The 26,322-nt window shown below is 38.3% G+C and overlaps 9 protein-coding genes across 17 annotated transcripts; 5 read left to right on the forward strand and 4 right to left on the reverse strand.

Moving 5' to 3' along the window:
- Positions 1-55: 55 nt before the first annotated feature.
- LOC108559132 (probable cytosolic Fe-S cluster assembly factor CPIJ010948) lies at positions 56-1,802 on the reverse strand. Its single transcript, XM_017916277.1, has 5 exons — positions 1,644-1,802; positions 1,488-1,583; positions 1,289-1,432; positions 976-1,234; positions 56-917 (listed from the first exon to the last, which is right to left on the reverse strand). Exons 1-5 carry the CDS (start codon positions 1,704-1,706, stop codon positions 79-81), a joined length of 1,401 nt encoding a protein of 466 aa, XP_017771766.1. The 5' UTR covers positions 1,707-1,802; the 3' UTR covers positions 56-78.
- Positions 1,803-1,994: 192 nt separating this feature from the next.
- On the forward strand, positions 1,995-2,573 carry LOC108559141 (thioredoxin, mitochondrial-like). The gene has a single exon (XM_017916290.1). The coding sequence runs from the start codon at positions 2,080-2,082 to the stop codon at positions 2,500-2,502; it is 423 nt and encodes a 140-aa protein (XP_017771779.1). The 5' UTR covers positions 1,995-2,079; the 3' UTR covers positions 2,503-2,573.
- Positions 2,574-2,611: 38 nt separating this feature from the next.
- Positions 2,612-3,426, forward strand: LOC108559142 (dynein light chain 4, axonemal). The gene is made up of 3 exons (XM_017916291.1): positions 2,612-2,816; positions 2,890-2,973; positions 3,041-3,426. The coding sequence occupies exons 1-3, from the start codon at positions 2,748-2,750 to the stop codon at positions 3,200-3,202; spliced, it is 315 nt and encodes a 104-aa protein (XP_017771780.1). The 5' UTR covers positions 2,612-2,747; the 3' UTR covers positions 3,203-3,426.
- A 21-nt stretch (positions 3,427-3,447) lies between these two features.
- Positions 3,448-6,415, reverse strand: LOC108559143 (ARF GTPase-activating protein GIT2). The gene is made up of 11 exons (XM_017916293.1): positions 6,245-6,415; positions 5,947-6,080; positions 5,789-5,895; positions 5,545-5,734; positions 5,112-5,490; positions 4,761-4,946; positions 4,611-4,705; positions 4,279-4,554; positions 4,049-4,219; positions 3,822-3,989; positions 3,448-3,764 (listed from the first exon to the last, which is right to left on the reverse strand). The coding sequence occupies exons 1-11, from the start codon at positions 6,300-6,302 to the stop codon at positions 3,588-3,590; spliced, it is 1,941 nt and encodes a 646-aa protein (XP_017771782.1). The 5' UTR covers positions 6,303-6,415; the 3' UTR covers positions 3,448-3,587.
- Positions 6,416-6,796: 381 nt separating this feature from the next.
- Positions 6,797-12,896, forward strand: LOC108559171 (rapamycin-insensitive companion of mTOR). 2 transcript variants are annotated; one of them, XM_017916342.1, is made up of 17 exons: positions 6,797-6,996; positions 7,067-7,111; positions 7,215-7,377; positions 7,431-7,753; positions 7,807-8,029; positions 8,093-8,246; positions 8,308-8,898; positions 8,964-9,065; positions 9,126-9,520; positions 9,598-10,065; positions 10,118-10,572; positions 10,632-11,067; positions 11,121-11,239; positions 11,295-11,502; positions 11,554-11,780; positions 11,836-11,964; positions 12,018-12,896. In XM_017916342.1, the coding sequence occupies exons 1-17, from the start codon at positions 6,936-6,938 to the stop codon at positions 12,722-12,724; spliced, it is 4,806 nt and encodes a 1,601-aa protein (XP_017771831.1). In that variant the 5' UTR covers positions 6,797-6,935; the 3' UTR covers positions 12,725-12,896. The 2 variants fall into 2 exon arrangements, with proteins under 2 accessions (XP_017771831.1, XP_017771832.1); XM_017916343.1 differs by having other exon boundaries at positions 11,836-11,955; positions 12,018-12,072.
- Positions 12,897-13,148: 252 nt separating this feature from the next.
- LOC108559170 (NADH dehydrogenase [ubiquinone] 1 beta subcomplex subunit 7-like) lies at positions 13,149-13,813 on the forward strand. Its single transcript, XM_017916341.1, has 3 exons — positions 13,149-13,364; positions 13,422-13,590; positions 13,652-13,813. The coding sequence occupies exons 1-3, from the start codon at positions 13,232-13,234 to the stop codon at positions 13,728-13,730; spliced, it is 381 nt and encodes a 126-aa protein (XP_017771830.1). The 5' UTR covers positions 13,149-13,231; the 3' UTR covers positions 13,731-13,813.
- LOC108559168 (phospholipase A-2-activating protein) lies at positions 13,783-16,884 on the reverse strand. The gene is made up of 9 exons (XM_017916340.1): positions 16,627-16,884; positions 16,377-16,570; positions 16,070-16,303; positions 15,866-16,010; positions 15,649-15,816; positions 15,121-15,586; positions 14,548-15,058; positions 14,220-14,491; positions 13,783-14,163 (listed from the first exon to the last, which is right to left on the reverse strand). The coding sequence occupies exons 1-9, from the start codon at positions 16,758-16,760 to the stop codon at positions 13,837-13,839; spliced, it is 2,451 nt and encodes an 816-aa protein (XP_017771829.1). The 5' UTR covers positions 16,761-16,884; the 3' UTR covers positions 13,783-13,836.
- A 170-nt stretch (positions 16,885-17,054) lies between these two features.
- On the forward strand, positions 17,055-18,473 carry LOC108559157 (protein FAM45 homolog). Its single transcript, XM_017916323.1, has 6 exons — positions 17,055-17,175; positions 17,227-17,595; positions 17,667-17,770; positions 17,826-17,921; positions 17,978-18,095; positions 18,174-18,473. Exons 1-6 carry the CDS (start codon positions 17,133-17,135, stop codon positions 18,389-18,391), a joined length of 948 nt encoding a protein of 315 aa, XP_017771812.1. The 5' UTR covers positions 17,055-17,132; the 3' UTR covers positions 18,392-18,473.
- Positions 18,474-18,505: 32 nt separating this feature from the next.
- Positions 18,506-25,631, reverse strand: LOC108559155. Of its 8 annotated transcripts, none has more exons than XM_017916320.1 (8): positions 25,414-25,628; positions 21,329-21,864; positions 20,876-21,214; positions 19,652-19,922; positions 19,456-19,568; positions 19,201-19,384; positions 18,843-19,129; positions 18,506-18,778 (listed from the first exon to the last, which is right to left on the reverse strand). In XM_017916320.1, exons 2-8 carry the CDS (start codon positions 21,749-21,751, stop codon positions 18,632-18,634), a joined length of 1,764 nt encoding a protein of 587 aa, XP_017771809.1. In that variant the 5' UTR covers positions 21,752-21,864; positions 25,414-25,628; the 3' UTR covers positions 18,506-18,631. The 8 variants fall into 8 exon arrangements, with proteins under 8 accessions (XP_017771809.1, XP_017771807.1, XP_017771803.1 ...); XM_017916318.1 differs by having other exon boundaries at positions 21,287-21,864; XM_017916314.1 differs by having other exon boundaries at positions 20,876-21,864.
- Between the last annotated feature and the right edge of the window lie 691 nt (positions 25,632-26,322).

Raw genomic sequence — 26,322 nt, forward strand, 5'->3', positions numbered from 1 at the left:
ACTATGGCAGTTTCAATGAGTAATAAACAATTAAAAATCATAAATTTTATTTAAAAAACAAACATGTTTAATCACTGATCACCACTTTATATTCAAGGCCGTGTTTATTTTCTCAACAGCTTTGTATTCCGTGCGCATCATCTCCTCCTTGCTAATTATAACCTTAGCAAATTCATTGATCTCATAAAGATTCAGTACAGGCAACTTCTCATACATCAATTCCAGCGCGACAATCAAATCTTTGGAGTGAGTCCCGTCTTGGGATCTAGCCTGAGCACCGCCGTTCAGACACCCCGAAGGACAAGCCATCACTTCGATGTAATGATAGTGACACTTGCCACGTTTCAGTTTCTGCACGACGTTCTGGATGTTCCTGAAGCCGTTAGCGATGGCGAAACGCAAAGCAACCTCTCCTTGATTATTCTGCAAGAGTATCTCTTTGAAATCTGGATTGCGCAAATTCTTGTAGACAATCTCGTCGCACTCCAAGCCAATTAGCTCCTTGGCCGCTCTCTTTAGAATGTTATCCGAGTATCCACCTGAACCGGACCCCAAATTTCTTGTCAATTGAATCTCGATCTCCTCATTACCATCTAACCATGGCTGAGAGTATGTTGATTTCGGCATATCCAGTAAAGTTATTCCCTCTCTAGTTAACATTTGTTCCAATTCAATCGACGTAATCACGCAATCGACATCTCTGGTTTGGCTATCGGCATCGAAGAATTCACTCCTGGACGCCTCCAATTTCTTATCGTAACAAGGCATGACAGTGACATGATATACTAATTTACCATCCCACTTTTTACTTAAAGTACTCTTCAACAAACTGCCCATGATCTGCTGAGGAGATTTAACAGTTGAAATATATGGTAAAATAAAATTACCATGAGTCTTTTCCGCGTAGCAAACAAAACCTAAAAGTTACATGAATCAAAATATGCAATCAAATAAATAAATAATCAATTAAATTACCTGGACAACTTGAAGCAAGCATAGGTAATGTCTTAGGAGCATTTTTGAATCTATTGAGAAATTCCTTTTGATTCTCCAATACAGCAAATCCTTCAGCCAAACTCATATCAACTACAATATCAGCTCCCAAATGTTTAAAGTAACCTGCCAATCTTGCTGCACATTCATTTGGGGCCAAATTATACCTAACTGCTAATGACAGTATAGGTTGAATTGATATTGAAACAATTATTAATTTGGCCTCATTTTTATCACATTTCTACAATTATGAAATTAATAAAATCAAGACTATAAGTTATTGTAATTGCATCACCTTGTTTTCCTGAAACACCCTCAATAATTCATCTTGACTTTGCTGTGTAATCAAAACACCTTCTGCTGAAGTAATGCATCCTGAGCAAGCCAAACAATCTGCTAAAGTTATTTCAACTTTTTCCAACTTCTGGAAGGATCCTGACTATAATTTTTTTGAAAATGTAAAATTGAATGCATACTTAAAATTTGTTACACACCACATCCATTTGATTGTAGCTTCCATCTTCTCCTATAGATATTTTTGCTCCAGTTGTTGTTTGAGTCTTCTCAATTTGTACAGGTTTAATGCACTCCTGAATTAAATATATAAAACATCTAGGTTATATGAGTTAACACACAGAATAATACTTTACTTGAGAAGGTGTTATAAAATCATCTAAATCAGTTAATTGGAGGGCTCCACTGAAATGAGACATGTTTCTGTATACTTTATCTCGGATTAATAGATAATATTGTTATAATATGTATCACATATCTATCTTCAACAATAACAAAACAATAAACTGCTGGGGCATTTAAAAATTCGATGTTGGCTAAACTTATATATTTGAAATAGCTATTAAAGCTATTAGATAATCATCTTGCTGGGTGTTGCATAATTTTACGCGAAACTTTTGTAATTTCGAACGTTATCTTAGAATTTGTTTATTAGTTATTAAGATCAATAGAGGCGAAAATTCTTCGTGCATTTGAACATTGGTATGACTTGCGTATTTCGTCGCCTTTGACATCATTTGATATCATTCGCAAAATCATTTCAAACGTTTAGCAACAAAATCTAAAGCGAACATGAATTTCCTTTTTAAAGTCGGTGCACTGAGGCAAGTTCTCAGCAAGAATGCAAGTGTTGCGCCGATTGTGGCTCGCTTCAAGAGTGGTTCTTTCAAAGTGCAGGACGAGAAGGACTTCCTCGAGAGGATCGAAAACAGCAAGGGAAAAGAACCAATAATCGTCGATTTCTTCGCCAACTGGTGCGGACCCTGCAAAGTGTTGGAGCCAAGACTTGCCAACGTTATCGCCAAAAGGGCCGGAAAGATCTCTTTGGCCAAAGTGGACATAGATGATATGGCCGAGGTGGCCGCCAAATACGATGTAGGATCTATACCGGCCTTGGTGGTGTTCCGCAATGGCAAGGTCGAGGAGAGACTCGTCGGTCTTCAGGATGAGGATAAGTTAGGCATCTGGGTCGACAAAGTTTTAGATAAAAAGTAAATCATTTATATAGTAAAGAATCTAGGATGCGATTTGTAAATAAATACCATAAATATATTCTCCATTAGAAATTCGTTTTTTTTCTTTATCCCATTGGTAATCTTGGTGCGTACAGTTGGCAACACTTTGTTTTTCGTATGTTACCCGACAACCCGCGACCATTCGAATTTGCGCTCTAAAAATTGTTTTCAATTATTAATTTGATTTGTCGTGCCAAGGTTTATCGTTGGGTCTTTTTTGAAACGATGGCAGATGCAGGCGAAGGTGCTCCCGCTGAACAGAAGAAAATAGTGCACACATACCCCTTGGTGAAGGTGAGTCATAAATTATTGATTTTTAACTCCCCCATAAGCGAATTTGAGAGCTACATTTTTGCAAATCTCTTAGAATTCAGACATGCCTGAGGAAATGAAGCAAGAAGCTATCGATATGGTTGTCACCGCATGCGAAAAATTTGCTTCAAATAACGAGGTACGAAAATCGTCAAAAATCAATTGATATGTCCAATAAGTGCGTTCCAATTTGATGGTGATTCCAGGCAGCAGCAAAGATGATCAAAGACCAAATGGATAAAAAGTTCGGACCACCTTTTCACGTCGTCGTAGGCGAAGGCTACGGCTTTGAAATCTCTTACGAATGTTTGAACCTGCTGTACATGTTCTTTGGCGGTAATGTGGCTGTGATCATATGGAAATGCTGATGAACAAAGAAGGCAAGAACAACAACAAAGAGACAGATTCGATTTTAAGGCGAAACATAGGATTTAATTTATGAACAAAATATATTTTCTATATATATGAAACAAAAAGAGAAAAATAATATTAGTGTGCCATAGTTTATATGTTTCAGTCCATTTTTATATAATATTTATATATATATATTTATACTCGCTTACTAAAAAATAGAAACTCAGTCATTAAAAATACTTTTTTTTATACAACCACCTCCATGCAATCCTTGTTTTAAATTAAGTTTGTTAACATAAAAAAAATTGTTTTGAATGATTTTTGTATAATACTATGCTGATTAATTTTGGTGATTAGTCTTATATGCACGATCGATTGCGATGTAGTTTTTTTTCTCACCTAATGCGCATTATATTTGGTCACAAGCTCTTTAGTGTCTTTCGCGATTTGATAGGCGGAAGACCTAACTTTTTGAATGAAGTTATCACTAGTCACAGAAGTAGAGTTCTCGAGTCCAACGCAGTTCGTTTGAAGCTGTGCTACACTATCCATTAGATGCTTTACTGTATCGTTTTCCTAAAGTAATATTGAAAATCCCATATTTATATAATCAATTCAAAAGTTATTGCTTACCATTGGAAGCGCTTTGATCAAATTTACTACCGCGATGCGTATTTTTTCAGCGCATTGGATATGATTATCGCATCCGCTTTGGATGCACTTCCACAATTCTGATATGCCTTTCGTCACTTGCTCTGTGCATTGCATTATCGTCTGATTCTTGGACTCCAATTGCTTCGACTGAAAATACCACGAAGATCAATAATGTACATTCAACGTAAACTAGACTTCGAATCAACCTTCTTCAACAATTGCCAATTCGTGACGGGTCGGATCCTTTCCCTAGCCTCGTACATGCTCGAAGGTCTCTGACCTTTCTTCTTTCCATCAATATCAATGTTATTATTGTCAGCGATAACTTTACCGTTGCTCAGCGAGAATTGATTGTTGAGCTCCTCCTGTGGCCGAGACTAAAATCAAAATGTTAAATAGTTAATAATTATTAAAAGCGAGAAAAAGTTAAACAAACCATCAAGTAGGCATCCAAAGATTGCGGTCCACTGTTCCCATTGCTCACGAATTTATTTGTAATGTTCCCATTGAAATTGCTCACCTCGCACTGAGCTAACCTGTTTTTAAGATCATGATTTTCGCTGCTCAAATGCTCGATTAATCCTTTCAAATTTCCTATCTCGCTTTTTAACTCTTTTATTGTATCGGCAGATTCGCACAGCTTTTTCGACAACAGCTCGTTCTTCATCCTCTCACTTTGCACTATGGAATTGTTCTGGTTTTGATCTAACACCTATAAGCAATACAATTATCAGCAATTTATTCGTTATGCTTGAGAAATTTAACTACTTCTTCCGATGGAACTACGGCGTAATCATCGTCGGATGCAACTGAATCATACAATGGATCATCATCTGACAGCTGCGATATTTGTCTTGGCTGACCTAAATCAAAAATCGTGTTTTATTTTTAGAGCGCAACGAATCGGCGTAAAACTACCTTTATCAGATAACTTCTGACGTCTCTGAGAATCCACCAGAATATCGTATATCAAAGCGTTTAACTCTGGTGAAGCAAATCTACCCAATTTCTGTCTGCTTTGATTTCTGGTTGTCGACAGGCTTGGATCCACCGGTAAAAATGGAACGGCACTCAAGTCTATTGTGTCAGCACTACCCAACCAAACTACATTAAAAACATAATATTTTAAATATAACTAAATTTGACAAATCTAACCATTAAGAATGTACTCACAGGAAACACAGATAATCCAAAATTGTTAGTAGAAAATAGAAAACTATCATTGTAATCATGTAAACTGCATAATTTATTAATTTGTGATCAACTTACTTGCTTCAATTTCCCTCCTGTCCACCTCATCATAAACGTCCTTAACAAGTTCTTCAAAAATTTGATTGCTCAGCTTCTTCAATTTATCCATAGAGCCAGGATGCGATCTCGCTCCACTTGTTGGTATTAAAAAATCGACGCCCTGGCTGTGATCTGGTTTTCTGTAGCATAAATAATGGCTGAACTTATCCGTCACCTCAAATTGGCTCTCGATCAAACGTTGCATCAACGTTTTATTCACAGTCTGTCTGGCATAGTCAATTGCAGTCTTCCCATTAGCATCTGGATAAGTTGGATCAGCTCCATAGACCATAAGTAGTTCAGCTTGTAGCAACTGATTTGCTTTTACTGATGCATGTAAAGGAGTTGAACCTTTCTCCTACAATCAAGAATAAAATCAATTTGATGAAGTCAATGAAATTTCCTTACATACATCATGGAAGTAATTAGGATCTGCTCCCTGGATGAGCAATCTGAATGAAGTTATCAAATTGTTGCTTCTGACACTGGCATGCAATTGCTTGCCTAGTTCATTTTCATAGCAGACCATATTATCCTCAGTTTGTGATCTAAACACAAATTCGCAATTCTGGTGTTTTGCTTTGATGAACTTTGCTTTGTCCCTGCAATACATATAATTAATCTATGTACAAATCTAATTGGATATATTCTAATACTCCAGTGAATCTGTAGGTGATGGTTTGCGTTTGGCAAGCTTGGGATCTTTAATAATCTGATTCTCCCAAATATTATTGACTCCACCATTATTTAACTCAAACACCATCTGTAAAAAAAACTTATAAAATAGAGCTAAAATACTATTATTAAAACTCACTGTAAGTAGTGATTGAGGCCAAGTGCTCTTCTGAATTGATTTGACAATGGATACATGTCTTCCTAAACTGCGATGCGTGTGACAACAGTGATTGCAGAGCAAAATCCCTTTATTTATACTTGCCCACATAGGTTCTAAAAAAATGATATGCATTAAAATTAAATAATTTACATTCCATTTATGAGAATGATCAATAGCAATTACGTGACAAGTGCATTGCACCCATAATTAAAGAGATGTGACTTAAGTGTCTATTATTGTTAAGTGACTTAATGTTATGCATTCAAAAAGAACAAACCTGTGGATCCGCAATCGCCGCAAACATCGGTGGACTGTTTGGATTTAATTCGAGACATAATTTTGAGACGCTCTTTGCGATTTCGTTCAGTAATTGATATCCAATTGCATCTATCAAAAACAATAACAAAATCAATTTCAACAATTAAATACAAACGACGCCATTTTAATAATTAGCAAGTTTAGTTCTACCAACAGAAGAATATCAAAGTATACTTAAGTATTTTCGTACGGATATTAAAAAATTATAATTATTATTTTTCAACAAATTGTCTCATTTTTTTATTCAATTGTTCTTAAAGTATATTTTTTTTAATTAGAAGAAGTTACAGTAATGCTCGATTCATTCAGTAGTATTAAGAAGTATTTGCTTCAGGGTATTTTTGTATGGAAATTGGCAGCAATTTCTGAGTTTAGTATTCATGTGGGTAAGCCCTGCACCCTAAACCTAACCTTATTTCCGTATCTTCTGTGATTTTTGACGTTTTGAAAATACATTTATATGTATATATATATACATGCATATATATGTAAATTGTATGTATATAGAGAGATAAGTTGAGAAAAAAATATATTTACAAGTGGATAATGCTATCGAAACATAGCTGTTTTTATTAATGCCAAATGATTCAAGCAGTTAGTTTTTTTCGCTCAATTTTGATGTCCCAAAAAAGTAAAGGAATAATACAAACATGGCTGTGTCTAGCTGGATGCTTAGAAATAGAAATATTCGTTCAAGCAAATTCGGGAAAAGTATGCTACCATCCGTTAAATATAACATTGCAAGTGCAATTGATTTAAAGCAAAAAATAATCATTTTCAGGCAAGCAGAAGGAGGAGGATGTTATCAAATTAAATTTGAAATTAGGTGAGTTTCAAATGTTGATAGTCAAATCAGACAAAACAGATCCATCCCACACCCCCCTCTGCATAGTAAAATAATCACTATAATTTGTATGAATTCAATGCAGATCCACATTTGAATGCGGTTGAGATACTGTCTATGCTGAGCAAGACGAAGGATGTAACAGATGCTAAACGTTTGAATTACCTGAATAATTTTGTTAAACTGTCCATGCATCTGGAGAGAAATTTGGAACCATTAGGATTCAGTATAGAGGAAATTCTGTATTGGTGTGTACTTTTTCTAAAGATTTCTATAGCAATAATTAATTTTCCTTCATCAGTTTAAGATTTTCATTGGTTTCCAATTTGACTCAAGTGAGGTCAGGTGCATTCCGTGCAATAAGATATGTGCTGTCAAATGAATCAGATGTTCACTGCTTCAACAAGCTGCTCATACCACTGATGGTGGTTCGTTCTCTAGATTTGGCTATTAAATATGATATTGAAAGAATTGAAGCTATAAAACTAATCAGAAGGGTATTATTAATTGCACCAAACCTATTTGACAAGGTTTTGGCCAGGTGCTTGGTGTCTTTGGCGAATGGCGGTGTCGAGGAAAAAGACAGATTGCTGCGAGTTTGTTTAGCGGCATTATCTGAATTAGGTAAATTGCAAAATTTGTTTCAATGACATTTTTAATAAATGCATTGTTTACAGGTATTTTAAATCCAGGTTTATTTATTGAGTGTGGAGGAGTTTCGGCGATAACCAGGAACCTGTTAGAATGTCAGACGCCAAGGATAGCGGAGTCGCTATGTGGGGTTTTATTGCTATTGCTGGATCGACCAATAACAAGGGACAAGGCGGTCGTTGATTTGCATTGCGTCGCAGCTCCGTATTGTGATTTCCATTATAGACATGGCTGGATGGACAAGAATAGGTTTGTTATACTTCTTCGTTGTGATCGTAATGTCTTTAGGAATGTAATCTGATTATCTTAAAGGGATGAGAGGGAGTTGCGGTTCAATTGTAGTCGGCTGGCGCTCCTTTCGATTTTACGCAGTTGGCCAGGAATTTTACATTTCTGCAGCCCTAGCGACTCATCCGGCTTGAAAGCAATTGTGGCCATCTTATATTTAAACCAATTGGAAGTTCGGGTATGGAATCGCATCGATTTGTATAAATCGCAGCGATTATCATGAATCATTTTATTTGCAGAAAGCAGTATTGGATCTGCTTTACGAGCTTTTGAATTTGCCTCAGCCAGAATGGACGGATGAATTATCGGTGGCCTTAAGTGCTATTGATCCAGCTGAGCCGCAGGCCTCTTGGAGGTTGGCCGAAGGATTCGTCGTGGCCGAGGGACGATCTGTTTTACCCCATCTTGCCCGTACAACCCCCAGTATTAGTGATATGCACCTATCGTTACTGCTGTACTGTTTCCTTGAAACCGGCCTCCTAGAAGCGTTGGCCGAGGTGATTGCAACTAGTGATACTTTCATATGTGTTCGCGCCACAGTTCTTCTTGGGGAACTGTTGCGTCTGATACAACTATTCCTACCACCAGAATGCTGCAATATCACACCAGCGCTGCCGAACCTCTTGGGTTATGCAACGAAGGACAAACCGCAGGCTCTAGCTGCGGTTACGGGTCTCCAACAGCTCCACAAGCTACTGAAAAGACGTCCGGCTTCCTACAGTTTATACATGGACTACATATTGCGCAGCGGCAATTTCATCAAATCTTCCAATAGAACCGAGCAGATTCGTAAAAGCAAGATGAGGCATGTACGGTCCAAAATAACGCAGGTAGGCATTTTTTGCCAATTGTGCTATTCAACATGCATTATTAAATTATTTATATAAAATTTAAGCTCGTGATGAAAGATGGCGATGATGTCATCAAAGAGACTGGAGTGCTGAATAACAAAGATGCCTACACGTGGAATTGGAATGTTATTAAAATGATTTTAAAGGTTTGATTTTCATGTGAATCATTGAAGCCAATAATCTTAACGTTTCATTTTGAATTTTAGGGTGAAACTGAACATGAAATAAGTGCGAGCGATGCGAATGACAGGTCATTCCTGAAACGACTCGTGGATTATTACACGCCGTCTTCGTACCGGTACTCGCACATGGACCTAACTTCACCGAAGAACTCTCAGGGTTACACGATGGTTGGCTTAGAGCTAATAGACTGTCTGCTCGCGTTGAACGAAACCTTCTTTAATAAGCTGCTTTTAGAATGGTTCGAAAATATTTTGAGCAACATAAAATCGATCACTACCAGCAAAAGTGCACACGACTGTTTGTTCAGTCCTCAGCATATGTCCAATACTCAGTGCCAAAGCTATTTCCTGTTCATTGGCAGATTGGGCAGCAAACCGGCCGGGGAGCAATTACTACTTAATCTTTCCTTCTTCCAAGTGTAAGCATAATAATCTTTGGAAACTCTCTTGTCTTTACGATAATTCAACGATTGTAACTTGGGTCTTTACATTTTAGATTACAAGATTTAGCGACATCGACAAATCACGATTGCTACGCAAAACTGATCGTTTCATCGTTGGACTACCAGAACAATAAAAGATCCATCGATCTGCTAACGAAAGTGTTGACCTGCTCCATAGAATCGTCTAGACTTTACTCAACGCAATTTCTTTTGATTCTACTGCGAGCGGGAATAGAAAATTTCTCTTCGTGGGGTATCAAACTATTAGCGGGACAATTAAACGATCAGTCCAGGTCAGTGTATTTATCCGCATTGGCCTCGCTACACGAAGCCTGCGAAGTTCCCGTTTATTTGGAGGAGTTGGTCAAAGTCAATCCAGATTTGCTGCACCTAGGAGAAAAGGGTATGCTTCTTCTCATCCGATTCCTCTCCGTGCCGAACGGGTTTGCAGCGCTTAAGAAAAAGAACAATAATTTTGCGATTCACGAATTGCAGCGATGGGACGAATATTTCAATTTCAGGTGCGATTCGTATAATGATTGTAAGACCTTCATTTTATGAGATTATTTGTAGGTACGTGTTTTTGATTGAGGGTGAAATCGCGGACGCTCTAACTTTACATCAAAGAGGAGAGGACGGTAGATATGATAAGAGATCCAGTTTATTGAGATCGATCAGCAAAAAAGATTTGTTTTTGCCACCGCATATCTACGGACAATTGGCAAAGCATTCGGAGGGGTTTCAGGTTCTCTGCGATCACGGTTCGTTAATGACCATGGTACCATGCGTTAATAATGGATTGTGCGAATCCGAAGAGGACATACTGAAGTTGAAGGCAGCGTTATGGGTTTTAGGACATTTAGGCAGCTCGGTTAGAGGAGTTGAATTTCTGAATTCTAAGAACTCCCTGGCTGGTATAGTAAATTTGGCTAAGAACTGTCAGGTGTATTCGATTAGAGCTACAGCTCTATACGCGCTCGGTTTGATAGCCACCACTAAACTTGGGGCGGATTCCCTATTTAAATTGGGTATGTTTGATTCGCAACTTTGGTTTAGATCGTGAATATAATAATTATGAGAATCACAGGTTGGGTTTGCACCAGACATGATAGACACGATAGATGGCCTATAATCGAGGAAGAAAATTGGGGCGAAGATGTTCCTGATTGTTCGGCAACGAATCGACCGACTTCGGAATCGGACAGAAGTGATTTGGCGTTTTCCAGCGAAATGTTTATTGCGGACATGGACAGCAGTGATACCGATTTGGATATGTTTCTGATGGACACCTCCTTTCAGGGAAAATCCCAAACTTTACCCAATCAGAACGTGTCAGCTAGTTACCACAAACGATCATTATCCGAATCTAAAACGTTTGAGATGTGGCGAGGATATTTAGATAAAAAGAGTGATACTCATCTATCGACAGATCTACCACAGAGATACAGGGATAATTCGGTGACAGAATCCACAACCTCAGGAGTCAGCTCTTGCGAATCAGTTCTAGGCAAAGGCATCTTAAAGTAATTTAATTTAGAAATATTAATTAGCTTCAGTTATAACTTTTGCATTTTAGCGAAACTAGGTTGCAAACGTTAAGTCCAATACCAAGCAGTTCCAGTTTGATTACCATAAAAACACCAGTTATAAAGATACGAAGGCATTCGGAATCCTCTAGAAGAGTATCCATGAACAGTAATTTTTCATCCTTTTTTTATAATATCGGGGACTAATTTATTCATCGATGCAGGTATAACGCCATCGGATAAATCAACGATTTCGCCGTGCAGTAGTTCTATAGGTAAATTAAGTCATCAAGATTTGATTGGTTACGCCACGGTGCGTTCAATACGAAGAAATCAACAGCAAAACGTCGAGGACAACTCCGACGCTAATTTTCAAAACAGCAATTTCCTGAGGGTGCATAGTCTTGACAGGCAGAGGAAGCATCACACGAGGTACTTTCGAAATAATTAAATCTAATTAGTTAATGCAAAATTAATTTCTAGCTATACGGATTGTGAGACAGGAGTATTCGGAAATTACCTACTAGGAGGTCTGAGTCTGACGTCTTTATCCAGTGTGAAAAAGTATTCTGTAAAAGATTCTTCCAAGAAACAAGGCTGCTGTTACATGGGTATATCTTTGCCCATTTCACTGAGCTCTTTGTTCCCTGAAAATGATGATTATTCTTTGATGTTTTCAAGATACGCAACTACGGAAAATCTGGAAAAAGGTAATTAATGTTTTCACTATATTTTTACTTGAAGTATCTAAATAAGTATGTGCAGAATCGGAGGTGGACAGTGATGACAGCGAAGAAAATTGCAGGATTTCGAAAAACACTAAACATAATTTAAAGTTTTGCCTAAGATGTTCGTACGATACATTGACTACAAAGAAGAAAAAATGTAAGAAAGGTAAATTATGAAAACACTTTGAATAGAATGGTTATCAATTAAGACGTTTTCAGGAATATTACAAGAGTTTAAGGAGTGTGACGATAATACTCTGAATTTGAGGGAGAATGTCTTGGAGAACATCGAAATGTTAGCGAATCCTGTAGCTTACAAGCAGTCGCGTCAGGTGCTGCTAAATATGAAGCAGAAAAATCCAACAATATTCCATGATATTTGTCTATATTCCGAAGTTTGTAAAATGGTATCGGAGACTTCCTACCGTTTGCTGTCCAGGAGATTCGTTCAAGACATATTCTACGACGTGAATTTCGAGGTGTTTACGCGCGATCTCGATTTGATTTTTACCACGACGCGCACCACAGCAGTTCCCAAGGTGAGGAATACCGTGAATACCAACGAGAAGAAACTCAGGTACACAGAAATCGCAAAAGAGAAACGTAAGATCGAGCTGAGCGGCGTTACGCCGAAGCACGTGGTGATCGGTTTCAATGTTGAAGAGTCGCCGGAGATGGCCTCCTCGTATGTAAAGTACGAACCCAGATCTCCGCCGCTCTCTAGCGTGAAGGAGGAGAACGTCGTTTCCAGCACAGAAAACCTACCAAACAAAAACTCAAGTGTTCATAAACAAAATTCAATTACCGATAAGACTGAAAGCAAATCTCTACCGAGCGCCATAAAAACATTGGATCAACTTAAACTTACTTACAATGAAAACAAATTTCCTATCAAGACCAGAGATGACAAGACGGTTATCAAGTAAATGGAGAAAAGTATTTCATTGATATAACGGAAGAGACGCGTACACTTTTCGATTACACCTCTTGAAGTTTTGTTAATTTACATCAAAAGAAGTTAAGATATTGTTCCTATTGATTCAAAACTATACAGAGATAGAAAAAAATGTAAAACATCCTATTCCCATTCTCCTTTTATATAAGTATACATATATAATATATATGTTCATATATTGCATATGTATAAATAATGTTAAATATTTAATTTATTATTGTTTTTAAGTTATTTATTGACGTTTTTGTATTTATTTGTATTTAATATTAAAGCATTTTGTATCGTTCATCTGCCTTTCTATTAATATACACATTATGCGGTAACAACAAATTTTGCTACTGAATTCTTCAAACTTTGATTATGTAAAAGGAGTTGCATAAGCCGAAGAATTACATAAGGGGTAGGGGCGGACTGTCAAAAAACAGTTTTTAGGTTATTGGTCTGTGTATGAATGTACTAAATTGGGAAGTGCATAAAAATGGGCAATATTATGGGAAATGGTGTTAGCAACGGGTTAAATCTTTATTTGCACCCGGAAATAACTCCAGATCCATTGAAAGAACCCAAGAATAACCCGTTGGAAGGCTTCGATAAGCTACGAAAGGAGCGAAGTATGTTTATGTAATAATTTATGGTACCACTAAATCTAACAATTGTTTGAATTCTAGCGGTTAAGGCCACGAAGGCAGAGATGGAATCTGCAAAAATTCCGCTGCAAAACAGGGACTACTGTGTTGATGAGTTGCTTCGGTTCAAGGCTTGCAGGAAGGATGTATGGCCATTTGCTGTTCAATGTGAGCATGAGAAACATGCTTATTTGAACTGCCAATACGAAGAGTAAGTGCCATGAAATAATAAGCAATTTCTTCTATTACATGTTATATTTATCATGTTTCAGTTATGTGATTAGAATGAAGGAGTATGAGAGGGAGAGGCGTTTAATGGAGCGCAGTGCTGCATTGAATGCTGCTGCCTGAAAAAGTGATTGGCTTATCAACAGCAAGTAGGAATTACTGTAAATAACATAAATAAAACTTTACCGATTCATATTTAAGCTTAATTTGAACATATTAGTATTGTAACTTAAAGTAGCAATTCTTTATCCACCTGAGAAGCGCATTTGTTTCTCTTTATTTCCACTTCCGAGTTTCCCTGAACGCTGATTATATCGCGGATCGTCTTGCAGAATTGGGTTTTCCCTTGAATTATGCGTTTAACTTCTTTATTGAGCGCCTTGTTCTCGCAAGAAATCAACGTTCCCATGCCAACGAACGCCCTGAACTGAGCCTCTGGATCACTCAAGATCACTAATGTATCAGGTAATTTGTCCGCAATTTCGAGCATACCAAATTCGTCCTGCCTTTTTATCACCATTATAATCAAATTGAGAATGAACGTCGCCAAACCAACCTGAAAATATTGGAAACGTTTGATTCGTTTATCAGAACCTCGCTGTTTATACTAACTTGGACATTCTTGTTGCTAGTGTGGACCGTGAATATCATTTTCAGTAATTCAACCCTATGAATGAAAACCAATTGCTCTCCGCTCCGATGTTGAAACAGGTTGCAGAGCGCTCTGTACGCCACGATTCTATTATTGGCGACATGAGAACCTTCGCCAATGCACATTTTCAATTTATCGAGAATTACTCCGTTATCCATTTGGCTTATTATGTTGTTGTTCTTCTTATCCCTTATCGCCAATCTGATCACGTCGATGACAGGAAAAACTTTATCTTTAATCAAAATATCTTTTAATTTACCTGTTGGATAATATTTTCATTGTTATTACCATCAGGCCAAAACAGTAATTCAAATAACTTTTTGTATACGTTTTCTTCGTCAGTGGGTTGGTTGCAGAGGTCTCCAATTTTCAAGATAATTTCCTCCTCGACAGGACGCAAGTTTGGTTCATCGATAGTCTGATTGAATTCCTTGAGCTTGTTCAAAATGACTTGAGGGTCGCCCATATCAAACCGTATATAAGACGACTGCGGGAAGTAGAAATCTTCACTTTGTCGGCCGGATGTGGAGTAGCTACTGCCGCCTGTTATAGGATCCATGTTGACTCCATCGTTTACTACACGCAGAGGTGGAATTGCGCTAGATGACTGATCCGTGGAAGTAGTGTAACTGCTGCCTCCTGTCAGAGGATCATAGTTTACACCTCCGATGTTATCAGCGTTTGGAACATACGCTGAAGTAGGTGTATACCTGGAGGCGCCAGTGAATGGATCTACATAGTGATTGTCCAGAGCCATTGGAGCTGATTCGTTGCTGTTCTTTAAAATAAACTCGACGACCTAGAAATGAACATAAAGAGTAAATTAACAATAGATCACTCTACCAGATTGGGTAGACGGACTTGTTCCAAGTATTCAGCAGGTAGCATATTAGCAGAAAGGAACTTCTGGGCAGCTACGTAGACGTCTTCGCCTTTATTGAATGGCAATTTTAACGGCGGCTTTCCATCCTCCACGTCCACGCTAAACACGTAATCGTATTCTTTACCTTCGAACATCGTCTTTCCCGCATTGCCCTTATCGTTAGCTCCGAGCACCTCTCCCACCTTCTCCCAGTGACTAGCATCTCCGTTTTCCACCCAATTGTACGCGACGACGTATCCACCCTCCCTGATCATCTTTATCTCTCCCGGAGTCTTTCCAGGGTTGAACAGGGCCTCCGGACCACACAAATCGGACACTTTGTAACCTCCAATCTCATCCTGGTTCTGCTTCTGCACTTCAGCCAACAAATCTTCGAACTGCTTCAAAACTTCTGGTCCCGCTACACGTGTTTCATCTTGCGTGAAAATCCTTATGATTCCATCGCTGAATATGATTTTAAATTAATTCATCCATATTTTCATCTAAAATATAAAAAAAAAACATACCTCGCTCCAGCCGCAATATCTCCGTTAGTCAGGCAAGTAACGCTCCAAACACTTCGAGCCGGCAATTTGATACTTTGTGTATTACGACCATCATACCAAAATCTAACAGTGTAATCCTCATCGCTCGTAACGAAACAGTCGGTGCCGACAGCAAGATTTCTCGAAATGCTACAAAAGATTGAAATAAAATAAAATGGAGAAAACCAACAAGAATTACCTGTAAATATAATTGGTGTGACCATAGAGTGTATTCAAATTTTCCCCAGAATAGTTCCATGTCCTAATTGTAGCGTCATTTGATGCAGACAAAAAGTACTTGTGTTCTGGAAAGTCTACCAAACCTCTGACACAATCTGTATGCCCTTTAAAAGTATAAAAAAATAATACATAAAATATTTCTTGAATATTAATTAATACCTACCCTTGATTTGTTTAATTTTTTCACCACTTCTAGTCCATATCATAATTGTCCTATCAGCAGATCCAGAAGCAACATTGCCATTTGATAATGATATGATTGACCATACTGCAGCCTGATGCAAATCATAAGTGGCTACACACCCAGGTTTTTCTGCCAAACTCCATAATTTTGCTGTCGCATCCCAGGAGCCACTGAAAAAAGTGCCAGGATCTGGACCAACTGAGAGGTTGCATACTGAAACAAAAAAAAATAATTAGATTTAGTTATTGTTTAATGTTAGCAATTTATTGCATTATATTTACATTACCTGCATCTGTGTGTTCTTTTAATTGGAATATAGCAGTGGGCTGATTTGCTTTATAAATTAAAATCGAATTGTCATTTCCACCAGAGATGACCAATCCATCAGGATACTCCGAAGTTGGTTTTAAATAGATAACAGAGGCAACAAAGTTCCTCTGGTTCTTGAAGGTTATGGTATTAGTGTATCCCGTTTCAGATCTAGATATAAATAATAATTGCTAACTGTCTATAACCATAGAGTATCTCCATCTAACCCATTGTATTGCCAGAACTTGGCAGTTTTATCCCTGGAACCGCTGATTAAACTGTTGTCAGGTCCTGCGAAGACGGAACGAACATCGGATGAATGCCCGAACAACACAGAACTCAACTTAAAAGGTTTCGTCATTTTTACCGGTGTATTATTGTAATAATAATTATTACAGTGACAGACAAAATGAACTTAAATACTTGCAAATTTTTTGACAGCTGTATTCGTTGATCCTTACGATTCAACCAACAATCCACCCTAAGTCTATCGCTGCAACCAGATGCAACCACTTTGATCATTTGAACTACTTTTGGATTACTTCAAATCAAATTATAAAAACTGAAATATAAACAACACTATACACGTATCTTATCTAATCCCAAACAAACATATTGAATGGATAAAGTTTACATGTTGTTAACTGAAACAGCTGATTTGTAGTTCATTTACTAATTCATTAATCTAAAAAAACAACTTCTGCAAAAACATCACTCAACTCAACGTTAAACAATGGCAATTTCTGAGAATCAACTGATGTCTTTTCATATAATTGGTAAATTATTTATAAACTGGAACAACTGTAAATAATCATTTTCTATTATAGAAAGATTTCACAATGAGAAATTGATAACATGGTCATATCCAGATATCACTCAAACTATAAGAGATGTACTTGTATCAGACATCTCACTGCAAAGCTATTTCCATAGAACACAAGAGAATGAGTGGATCTACATTTGGGAAAGTGCAACTGAACTCAAGAAATACTCTCTGGCTTTAGTCACAAAATCATTTAACCCGAACCAATTTGAGAAACTAGGGCATCTTTTAATGAAATCTTATGAGCAAAACTTGAATCCTGTGCAATTAGTGAAAATCTACTTGGAAGCCTTCATGAAAGGTTCCTATATAGGTCAAGAGAATGGAAACCAGATCAAAGAATGTAATAGGAACAATTATATTGGTATCAAAGGTATCTATTATTTTTTTAAAAGTAATTTTTGTTTTGTTGATTTATGTTTGCTGTTTTATTTATGTTTTTAGATTTAATTCACTCATTGGGGCATGAATTTATTTTAATTTTGAATGCTTTATTATTAAAAAAGAATGTTATTGTTTACCACTCAAACTTAGAAACATTGCAGAAGGTTAGACCTTTTACAACATTAGTTTAAATTGACTACAAGTTTTTGTATATTTTAGAATTTGAAGTCAATAGCATCCTTAATTGATTTCAAGCTGAGGGATCCAACTCAATATTTATTCCCAATCGTTAAAAAAATCACTTCTGATTTAAAGGTTGCCCATTTTACCTATTATACTTTACTTCAAATATTAATAAGTTTATATTGCAGGATGAAAGTTTCTATGTTGCTGGAATCAAGGATAAAAGTGTTATTATAAAACAAGATCACTATGATTTATTTGTAAATTTACTCAATAACACTATAACAATAGCGAGCAAATCAAAAGGTTTGTATTTAAACAATTTTAACTTAGAAATAAGAAGAAAAAAAACACGCTGAACATATAAAAAAAATTATTCTGTAGATTCATTTTGCATGACAAGCAAGCACAAAGAAATCACAATGCAATTGGTGCAAATGGTCGAGGATAACTGCAACGATAGCAAATTGCAACAAACTCTTCATCGCAAAACGGAAAATCTTATAAATTCTTTGCAGACTAACGAAGTGAGATCGTGCACGAATTCTTCAATGGATTCGTTCATGCTGAACCTGGCGGTAGCAGAAAACTTAATGATATAGTGTGTAGTGTTCGTAATGATATATTAATAACAACTAAATGTTTATGCATAAATTTATATAAAAAAAAATATAAATCAATTGAATTCCTTAAAATAAAACTACTACACTTGTATAAAAAATATCACCTTCATCATTCCAACTTGTTGCTTAACTATCATTACATAATATATATATATACATATATATAGAAATAGATAACAGTAATAAATACAATATACTATAAAACATTTTGGTATTTATTCAAGCCCAGTAAAGCTTGTGGTCGTCCCTACGGTATTGCAGTTTCAGTACGTGCCTGTATATTTTCAACGCAGGACCCAATTTCAAAGTTAATCCTTTCAGAACGTCCATTCTCCGCATCAAGAGCAACGAATGACCATCGATTTCCTAAAATTATTTATTGACAATTATAGTTAATTCACCTTGGGGTGATGTGCTCAAAAGATTTTACCTGTTCTTTGAAAACTATAGCTTCGTCGGGAAAGTACTGATAGAAATACTCGTAGACGTCCTCTGGACTCCAGTTTGTTGCATCCGGGATGCTCGGATCGATATTCTCCTCTAGTTCTTCCTCTTTAATACTGTGCGTTTCTGATTTACTATCAGAATCAGTCAAGGTGTGTCTGCGACCGTTTTGTGTCGTCTGCGGACTCAAGGTCGGCGGTGTCGGACTGACAGGAGCAGATTGGAAGTTCGTAGGTGTTGTACCTCTCGAAACGTCTGGAGAAGCAACAGTTTCTGATAACAATAACAAAAGAAATGGTTTAGAGTAAATGCGAATGTCGAACGAGTTTAAAAAAAGTTAGTACCGTGGTTCATTTTCGATGCTTCCATGTTATACCCTAGTTGGATGTTATCAACAGTCAATTGCTCGGGCATTTGGCAGTTATGACAAAGCCATTTCGTTCCAGTCTTTGATTTCTCCATGATCTTGGGATCATGGCAAGATACATGATAAGCATCCGCGCATATCGCGCATACATAAAGGGTACCCTTAAACATTATACAATTGTCTTTTAATAAACCGGTTCAATTTGTTATCGTAATCACATTTAAGCACTTACAGCAGAGGATGTTTCATAGCAAACTGAACAGGTCTTGCAGTGAGGACATTGCCAGGTGTTATCCGGGTACGTTTTTAGCATCATGTCGTCACCGTTCAAGCAACTCAAATGTGCTTTAAAATACAAACAACACACAGTATAAGTAAATGTTAGTAAATCAACTACTACACTTGCACTATTTAGTACAACTGCCTACCTTTGTTACTGCATTCCCGGCAAGAGATCATCTTTTCATTGGGACCTTTCTTGTTCTGGATACGGCATACCGAGCAGACGCCACCTTGCACCTCTCCACGACCATTCAATGATGAACGCGATTCCGGTCTAGAATCGTAACCACCATCACTATGTCTACTACTCATCGACGAGTTATTGTATTTTTCAGTTTGATTCTTTCCTGATCCCAGTGGACGTCCTCTCTTCTTAGGCAAATTGTTGTCAGATGGATCAAAAACTTTCTTGGCCCTCTACAAAATACATTTCATTTAAGTCCTATTTGTAACTAAAACATTTATACATTAACATTAAATACATTAGGAGCAAATTAAAACAAATATAGATGATTCATCATCAAACTAATCAAAAATTAACAAACAAAACTCTAACATATTAAATTAAAGTATAACCAGGTCTTACATTAAATTATGATTATTAATTAATTGTATTTTTAATTTAATAATCTTGAATAAACAAAGAAAGGCCTATGGTCAAAGGCCCTGTGCAGAATTTATTGTTGCAATATATATAATTATTTTCAAAATTAGTGTATTGTAATTATCCAAAATAATTTACCTTTTTTGGAGTTTTATATCTGAATTAATCAAGGTTATAAAGTAAGGTTAAGTATTAGTAGCAATAACTTGAAACAAAGTTGCTGAAAAAGAACCAAAGTTGTTTTTTTTTACTTATTAGATGTTTTAAACATTTTGTTGAAGTGGTTTGTTTTAAGAGTATATATAGTCTAGTTGTGTAGAATAAGTATTGATTTTTATAATTTTGTAGGGTCATTTAGGTGAAGAGTATTGCATTCAGTCGAGAAGTAAATACTAGTGCTGCATTACAAGTTTTACTTAACCTAAATATATTTTTAGTTTTGATTGAAATGATAATGTTTAGAATATAAAAGGCTAAGATAATTAAGTACTATTAGTATTGATATATATGATGTGAAGATCACATCTAGTGCCGCAAAGTTAAATCCTGATGTGGATATAATTGTTGCTTTTTGTACTCAAAATAGATTATGTTTGTGTTTGATTAATTACCATTTTGATTGTTGATGGATGAATCAGATGTGAGAGATGCTTCTGAGTTGAGGGTAGGTCAGAAGTTGCAGGTTATGTTACGTGTGAGTATCGATTGCGTAAAACGGGTAACGAAAAAAAATACATGAGCGGAGGAAAGAAGGAATTTTTCTTACCTTTCTCCTGCCGCCAACACGAAGGTTTTCGTTGGGTCTGTCATCCTGTGCGTGGCCATGGCCATCCATGAATGAAGAAGAATTGAGGACTATTGAATGTTCTTCTTGTTGATGTTGTTGATGGTTGTTGTTGTTGCGATGAAGTTGGACGAGATGTTGTTGCACTTTGGGCTGCGGTGCGGTGGTAGCGGCTGCTGAGGCGACTGCGGCGGCGGTGTGTTGCGACGTCGTTTGGGGTGGCGACGTGATGGGGGCGGCAGCGTCGGCGGTGGTGGCGATGACGGCGGCGTTTTGAGTCAGAGCTGTTATATTGTCGCTGTGCTCGTGCTCGGTTTCCATCTGATTGTGACAAGTCTGTATTTCATCGTTTTTGTTTCGGCCGAAGAGAAAATTGCCGCTGTTCATTCTTACCAGGCCGCCGGCTTCGACCTCCTTCTCCAGCAGAATACTTACATATCGCTTCGTGTAACGCACGTTGTCCTTGGCCAGGATGATCTTAATTAGCTCCGGGGGCGGCACGCCGTACTCCAAATAGTCGGGCTCGTGCAGGACGAGCTCGGTGAAGGCGTTCGTAAGCAAGGCGGTGAACTTGCGCCGGGGCTTTCCCGGCGCCCGTATCACCTCCCCCTGGGCATCGCGCTTCAGGTGCGAAAACTTCTTCGCGGCATTCCTGTAGCTAATATTGCCCTTGTACGAGACCTTCAGCACGGCGCCGCTCTCCACGCACTGCTTCAGTGCGGTCTTAGCCTCGGTAATGTTGATCGCGTGCCGCCGGAACAGCGTGTTGTAGATTCTCTCCTCATCCGGACGCGCCTTCCGGTGACGCAGCTGGTCAATTGCTTCGAGGATATGATCTTGGAACTTCACCCCGGTCATCTTGGTTCCCTCCTAATCTATATGCACTCTCTATATGTCTAGTCTTCTTCTCCTACTGTCTGCACTGCCACTACTTCGCAATAGTTGTTTCGCAGCCTCCGATGTCTTCCTCTCTACACAAAAACCAAAGAAAACAACTTAAATATAACGAAGAATACGACTTAAGTATCCCCCAAGCAATGATGGCCCCAACAAGTACTAGGAACAAAAAAGGCGCGCGTTAAATTTGCCGCAACGCAATGCGAACACTGTGCTGTGTGCCGGCAGCAAACAGCGCCGAAGACGCGAAGAAAAACTGAACAAGTTGAGCGAACGCACGCGGCGCGCGCTCTTCGTGACGCACGTAGCATGGCTGCTATGATGAGATGCCCCTGCTCTTCCCCGAACCGATGATACTACTGTACCCCCATTTTGGTGTGAAAGATTCAGATATCTTTCACACCAAAATGGCGCTCAAAACAAATACCATCCATTCATATCCTACCGATTTGGCCGTCATTGGCGACTTGCAGTACGCAAACAAAAAAACAATTGAGAAGAGCGACGAGTGCGCTCCGCATTCGAGAGTTCCCTTGACAACGCGCTCTCCGAACGGGAAAAAAAAATTATAATTTGCACGTAGCGCGCACTACTTACAAATTACTCACTTCGTATTACTCGCCAGTAAACTGCATTCGTGATAATTGCTGTATAAGTACGCAAATAATATGTCAAGTAAGATGTACGTACATCTCGTACACATTACTCGCAACTTATCAAGTACGCCGTAATAAATTGCCGCCTTTTGTAAATCGGCAGAAATACTACCGGTTGACGGAGGGCGGGTGAACAGCGCAAGTTGGCAATAATACAACGGCATTATTACCAACTATTTCCGGTAGTGGCCATTTGAAATATGCGGACGATCTGTTAAGAAAAACCATTTTCTTTTTAGGCTCTAAGTAAGTGATTAGTAATGCAAGTATACCGCACATATAATATGAACGGCAGTAACGAGTGGGCATTGGACATTTCGCACGGCTATAAATAAAAGCAGTCAATTGCGCTTCTTTGCTTTATTTTCCTATTTGATGATTATTTCACTACGAGCACTATCTTATCGGCTGCGCGATTAATAAAAACAACTCGGATTTTGTGAAGTCTAGTTCAACATCGGCCGTTCGATTATATGCCTACATTTAAATAAACAAACAATTAGATAAATACCAACTGAAGTTCTTCCTTCCTCGGACAAATTCTATAAATACAATATAATTTCTAAGCAATATTCAGCACAAACAATCATTAAAAACGATTATACTGTTGATTTTAAAGAATTTGTAAACATAGAGCTATACCTTTTAAGAGTAACTATTAACATGCTATAAACACAATAGATATTATATATTATCGAAAATACACATTATCGAAAGTGTATAACACCTGAAACGATAATAACTTTCAATAATATATAAAGATTGAGAAAATATTATACAATATTTTAGAACTAAATTAATATACCGAGCGTAAAGATATTTAAAATATTTTGTAACATAATAAATGTTCAGTGAAGACTTGAAAACAATAATTACGATTATTCATTTTCGCGCACGTCGGGTTCAGTCGACTTTACTCACGATTAACGACAACGGTCGCAACGCAAAATTAAGAAAAAATAAAAATGGTAAACATATTTTGAGGACTACCTCAACAGTACAATAACATAAACGAAGAGGTATACAAATTTCCAACGTATTGACACAGATGTTTCAATATTAGAATACAATAAAATATGTGTTGATGATGATCAAAACAAAAAGATTAGTCAATATTGACAAGAACTATTGCTGTCATCAAAATGCGCAAAATATACTCAGAATATCATGAATGTGAAGGTAAAAGTTGCGATCATGTTTAAAGCAGATTCCACTCGAACGGAGATACGGATGTGCGAAAAGTCCTCGTGGTCTTGTTATCCTCTTTCGGTCTCTGAATTCCCCGAATTCTATTTATATAGTTGCGAATAACATTTGATAATATGAAGGTACGTGATTAGTACCGATGTAAAACGTAGTTACAAAACTTTCGTTGGTTAACTATTATTTCCACGTGCTTTATATATAGCGAAAGATTCGGTCGCGCGTGTCCGCAGTTAATATGTTAAGGTTTACCAACAAATGGGTTGTTGATTATTGAAGCTAATGTTCCGAAGGATTATCGACCGGAACATTTTTGGTGGAGTTTTGCTGATCCGAACCAGTTTATTGGGAAAGTTGAAGGTGATGCAGTTGCAGAAGTGTGAATCAGAGGCGACGCTATTTATTTCCTCGTGACATAATCAATTGCGATGCATGGAGAACCCTCGCTGCGAGCGAGCGAGCGAACACGGTTTAATTGATATTTCAAACGATTCTCTACCTTGCAAGAACAAACGCGTTAACGTCGTCCGCGTTGGACGTGGACAGGTCGAAACCAAAAAAATATTGGTGAAATTTCGACGGGCGAGCTTTCTCCACGTGATTCGCGTCAACTTTGGTGCCGTCCACGCATGTATGTTGCGTTTCATCGTTTTAACCGGTATTTACGCCTACCGTTGGTTGGAAGTTTTGCACTCTTGGATCCGTGACGTGGTCGACGGTCGAGCCGAAGGCGTATATTTTGGGAGCGCAACAATTGTCGGGGTTGCGCGCGTTCCGCTCGGAAATTTGCGCGATTCCACCGTTCGACGGCCGTTTCGGGGGCAGGCGACGAAAGGAGAGAGGTGAATTCGAAATATGCGTGCGAGCCGGAAGTGGAAGACGGCCGCAAAAGAGCGCGCGGGGGTGGCGCGAACCTTTCCGTCGTCGTCGATGTCGTCTTCTTCTTGTTGTTTGTTGTTGTTGTTTGGTTGAAGGCGCGCGCTCGACATGTCGCCGCTCTTTTCCCGTTTGCAAGGCGGCAAAGGAGGCGGACGGGGACGATGGCGCGGCGCGTGTTTGTCGACTGGATTCTATATGCATGGTCTCTGCAAAGGCTATCTCTGGGCTGGCCTGCGAGAGAGTCGGAGAGAGCGAAATTACTCACATGCACAAGCATGCATGCTATACGCTCGTTCTCGCTCTGCCAGCAGCCACTCGCCGCATATGCCCCCGCTTGAACATAGCATATTCGTCGCCGGCCCCGGCTCGCAGGAAAGCCTCCTCCTCGCTCTCGAGTAAAACACGCGTTATCTCTATGTACGCGCAGTGTAGGTTACGTGAAAAATATCTGGTCAACAGGATTTCAGGTGGCCGTCAGCAGCAAAAGGGTTCTTTCTCCTCTTGTTGCGAGGTGCGCGCTTTACGACGAGCGGAAAACCAGTTATTCGGAGATTAGCCGCCTCCGCTGCTGCTGCAGCCGCCACCGCCACCTCGAATCCAAATCCTCTCGCTCGACGCAACAAACAAATGCTAAAGACTACGACGTTGGCAGGACGGACGGATATCGTCGCCTCCGTGGTGTTTCCGTCGAGCGGTGAGACGCGAAATAATTGCAAAAGACACATAAATATACGCAGCAGGAGGTGGCGAAGGAGTATGAAGATGAAGAAGAACAGTCGAGAAAGAAAGAACGCACCGCACCGCTCAGCGCGAGAGGCATGCGGACGAACTAAAACTAGCTAAAAACGCGTTCCGCGCTCTCCCGTCTTCTCGCTATTATTTTACCTGGTCGATTCGGTTGTCCTGTGGTCCCTGGATGCGGTTGTCCTGTGTCCTGGTCCGTCTGCGCCACGTTTTCCAGCACTTTTCTTGCACTTTTTCTCGCAATGATTTCGTCTGTTGCTTTTGATGCGGAGAGCGGAGGACCCGAAGTTGCGGGAAACGCTTGCAACTCGCTTTTGATCCGTTTTCTGCCGACTGTTGCGACAGCCAAGGGTGGATGGACGCTCACTATACGCAGCCGCGTCGGAAAAACGCGCGCGCCTTCCCACACCACACGCACCAAACCTAACATACTCTTCTTTGCAGATCCGCATCTTCAAAACACAACAAATTTCCTCCTCTTTCAACTAACTTATTTTATTTATAATAAATAAATATATTACATACTATTAACGGATTAACCACAAACCAATACGTAGTCCTCCCGCAAAGCTTTAAATGTTTGATACAATATGGCAGACTAATTATAATTTTGTAATCAGAATTCTTAAACAATATCATTAATATTTAACGTACTCATTTTTGAGCATACAAATATGAACCCTCGTATTTATTTTCTCTCTTTTCTCGCATAGCATTTTTGTAACTTTGGAATATCGAAGAATTATCGAAAAAAACTCGAACATTTCAAATGTGATTTGTGATATAACCAATTGTTTTTCATAAGAACAATTATAAAGGTTGTTATATTTGTTTCATTTCGAATATTTCCAATATTATAAATAATAATATATATTGCAACAATAAAATTACAGAATAAAAAGAACTCAATATAATAATAAAAAGTCAACTGCTGCAAAGAACAATTAACAGTAAGTATTTCTGCCCTATTATAAATATTGCAGCATATTCTTGTGCGCATTATCTTTAAATATACATTACATAATACATTTGTGATGGGCGGAAAGACAG

This window comes from Nicrophorus vespilloides, unplaced genomic scaffold (genome assembly GCF_001412225.1).
Source record: "Nicrophorus vespilloides isolate i.1.1-1 unplaced genomic scaffold, Nicve_v1.0, whole genome shotgun sequence".
NCBI classification, from domain to species: Eukaryota; Metazoa; Arthropoda; class Insecta; order Coleoptera; family Silphidae; genus Nicrophorus; species Nicrophorus vespilloides.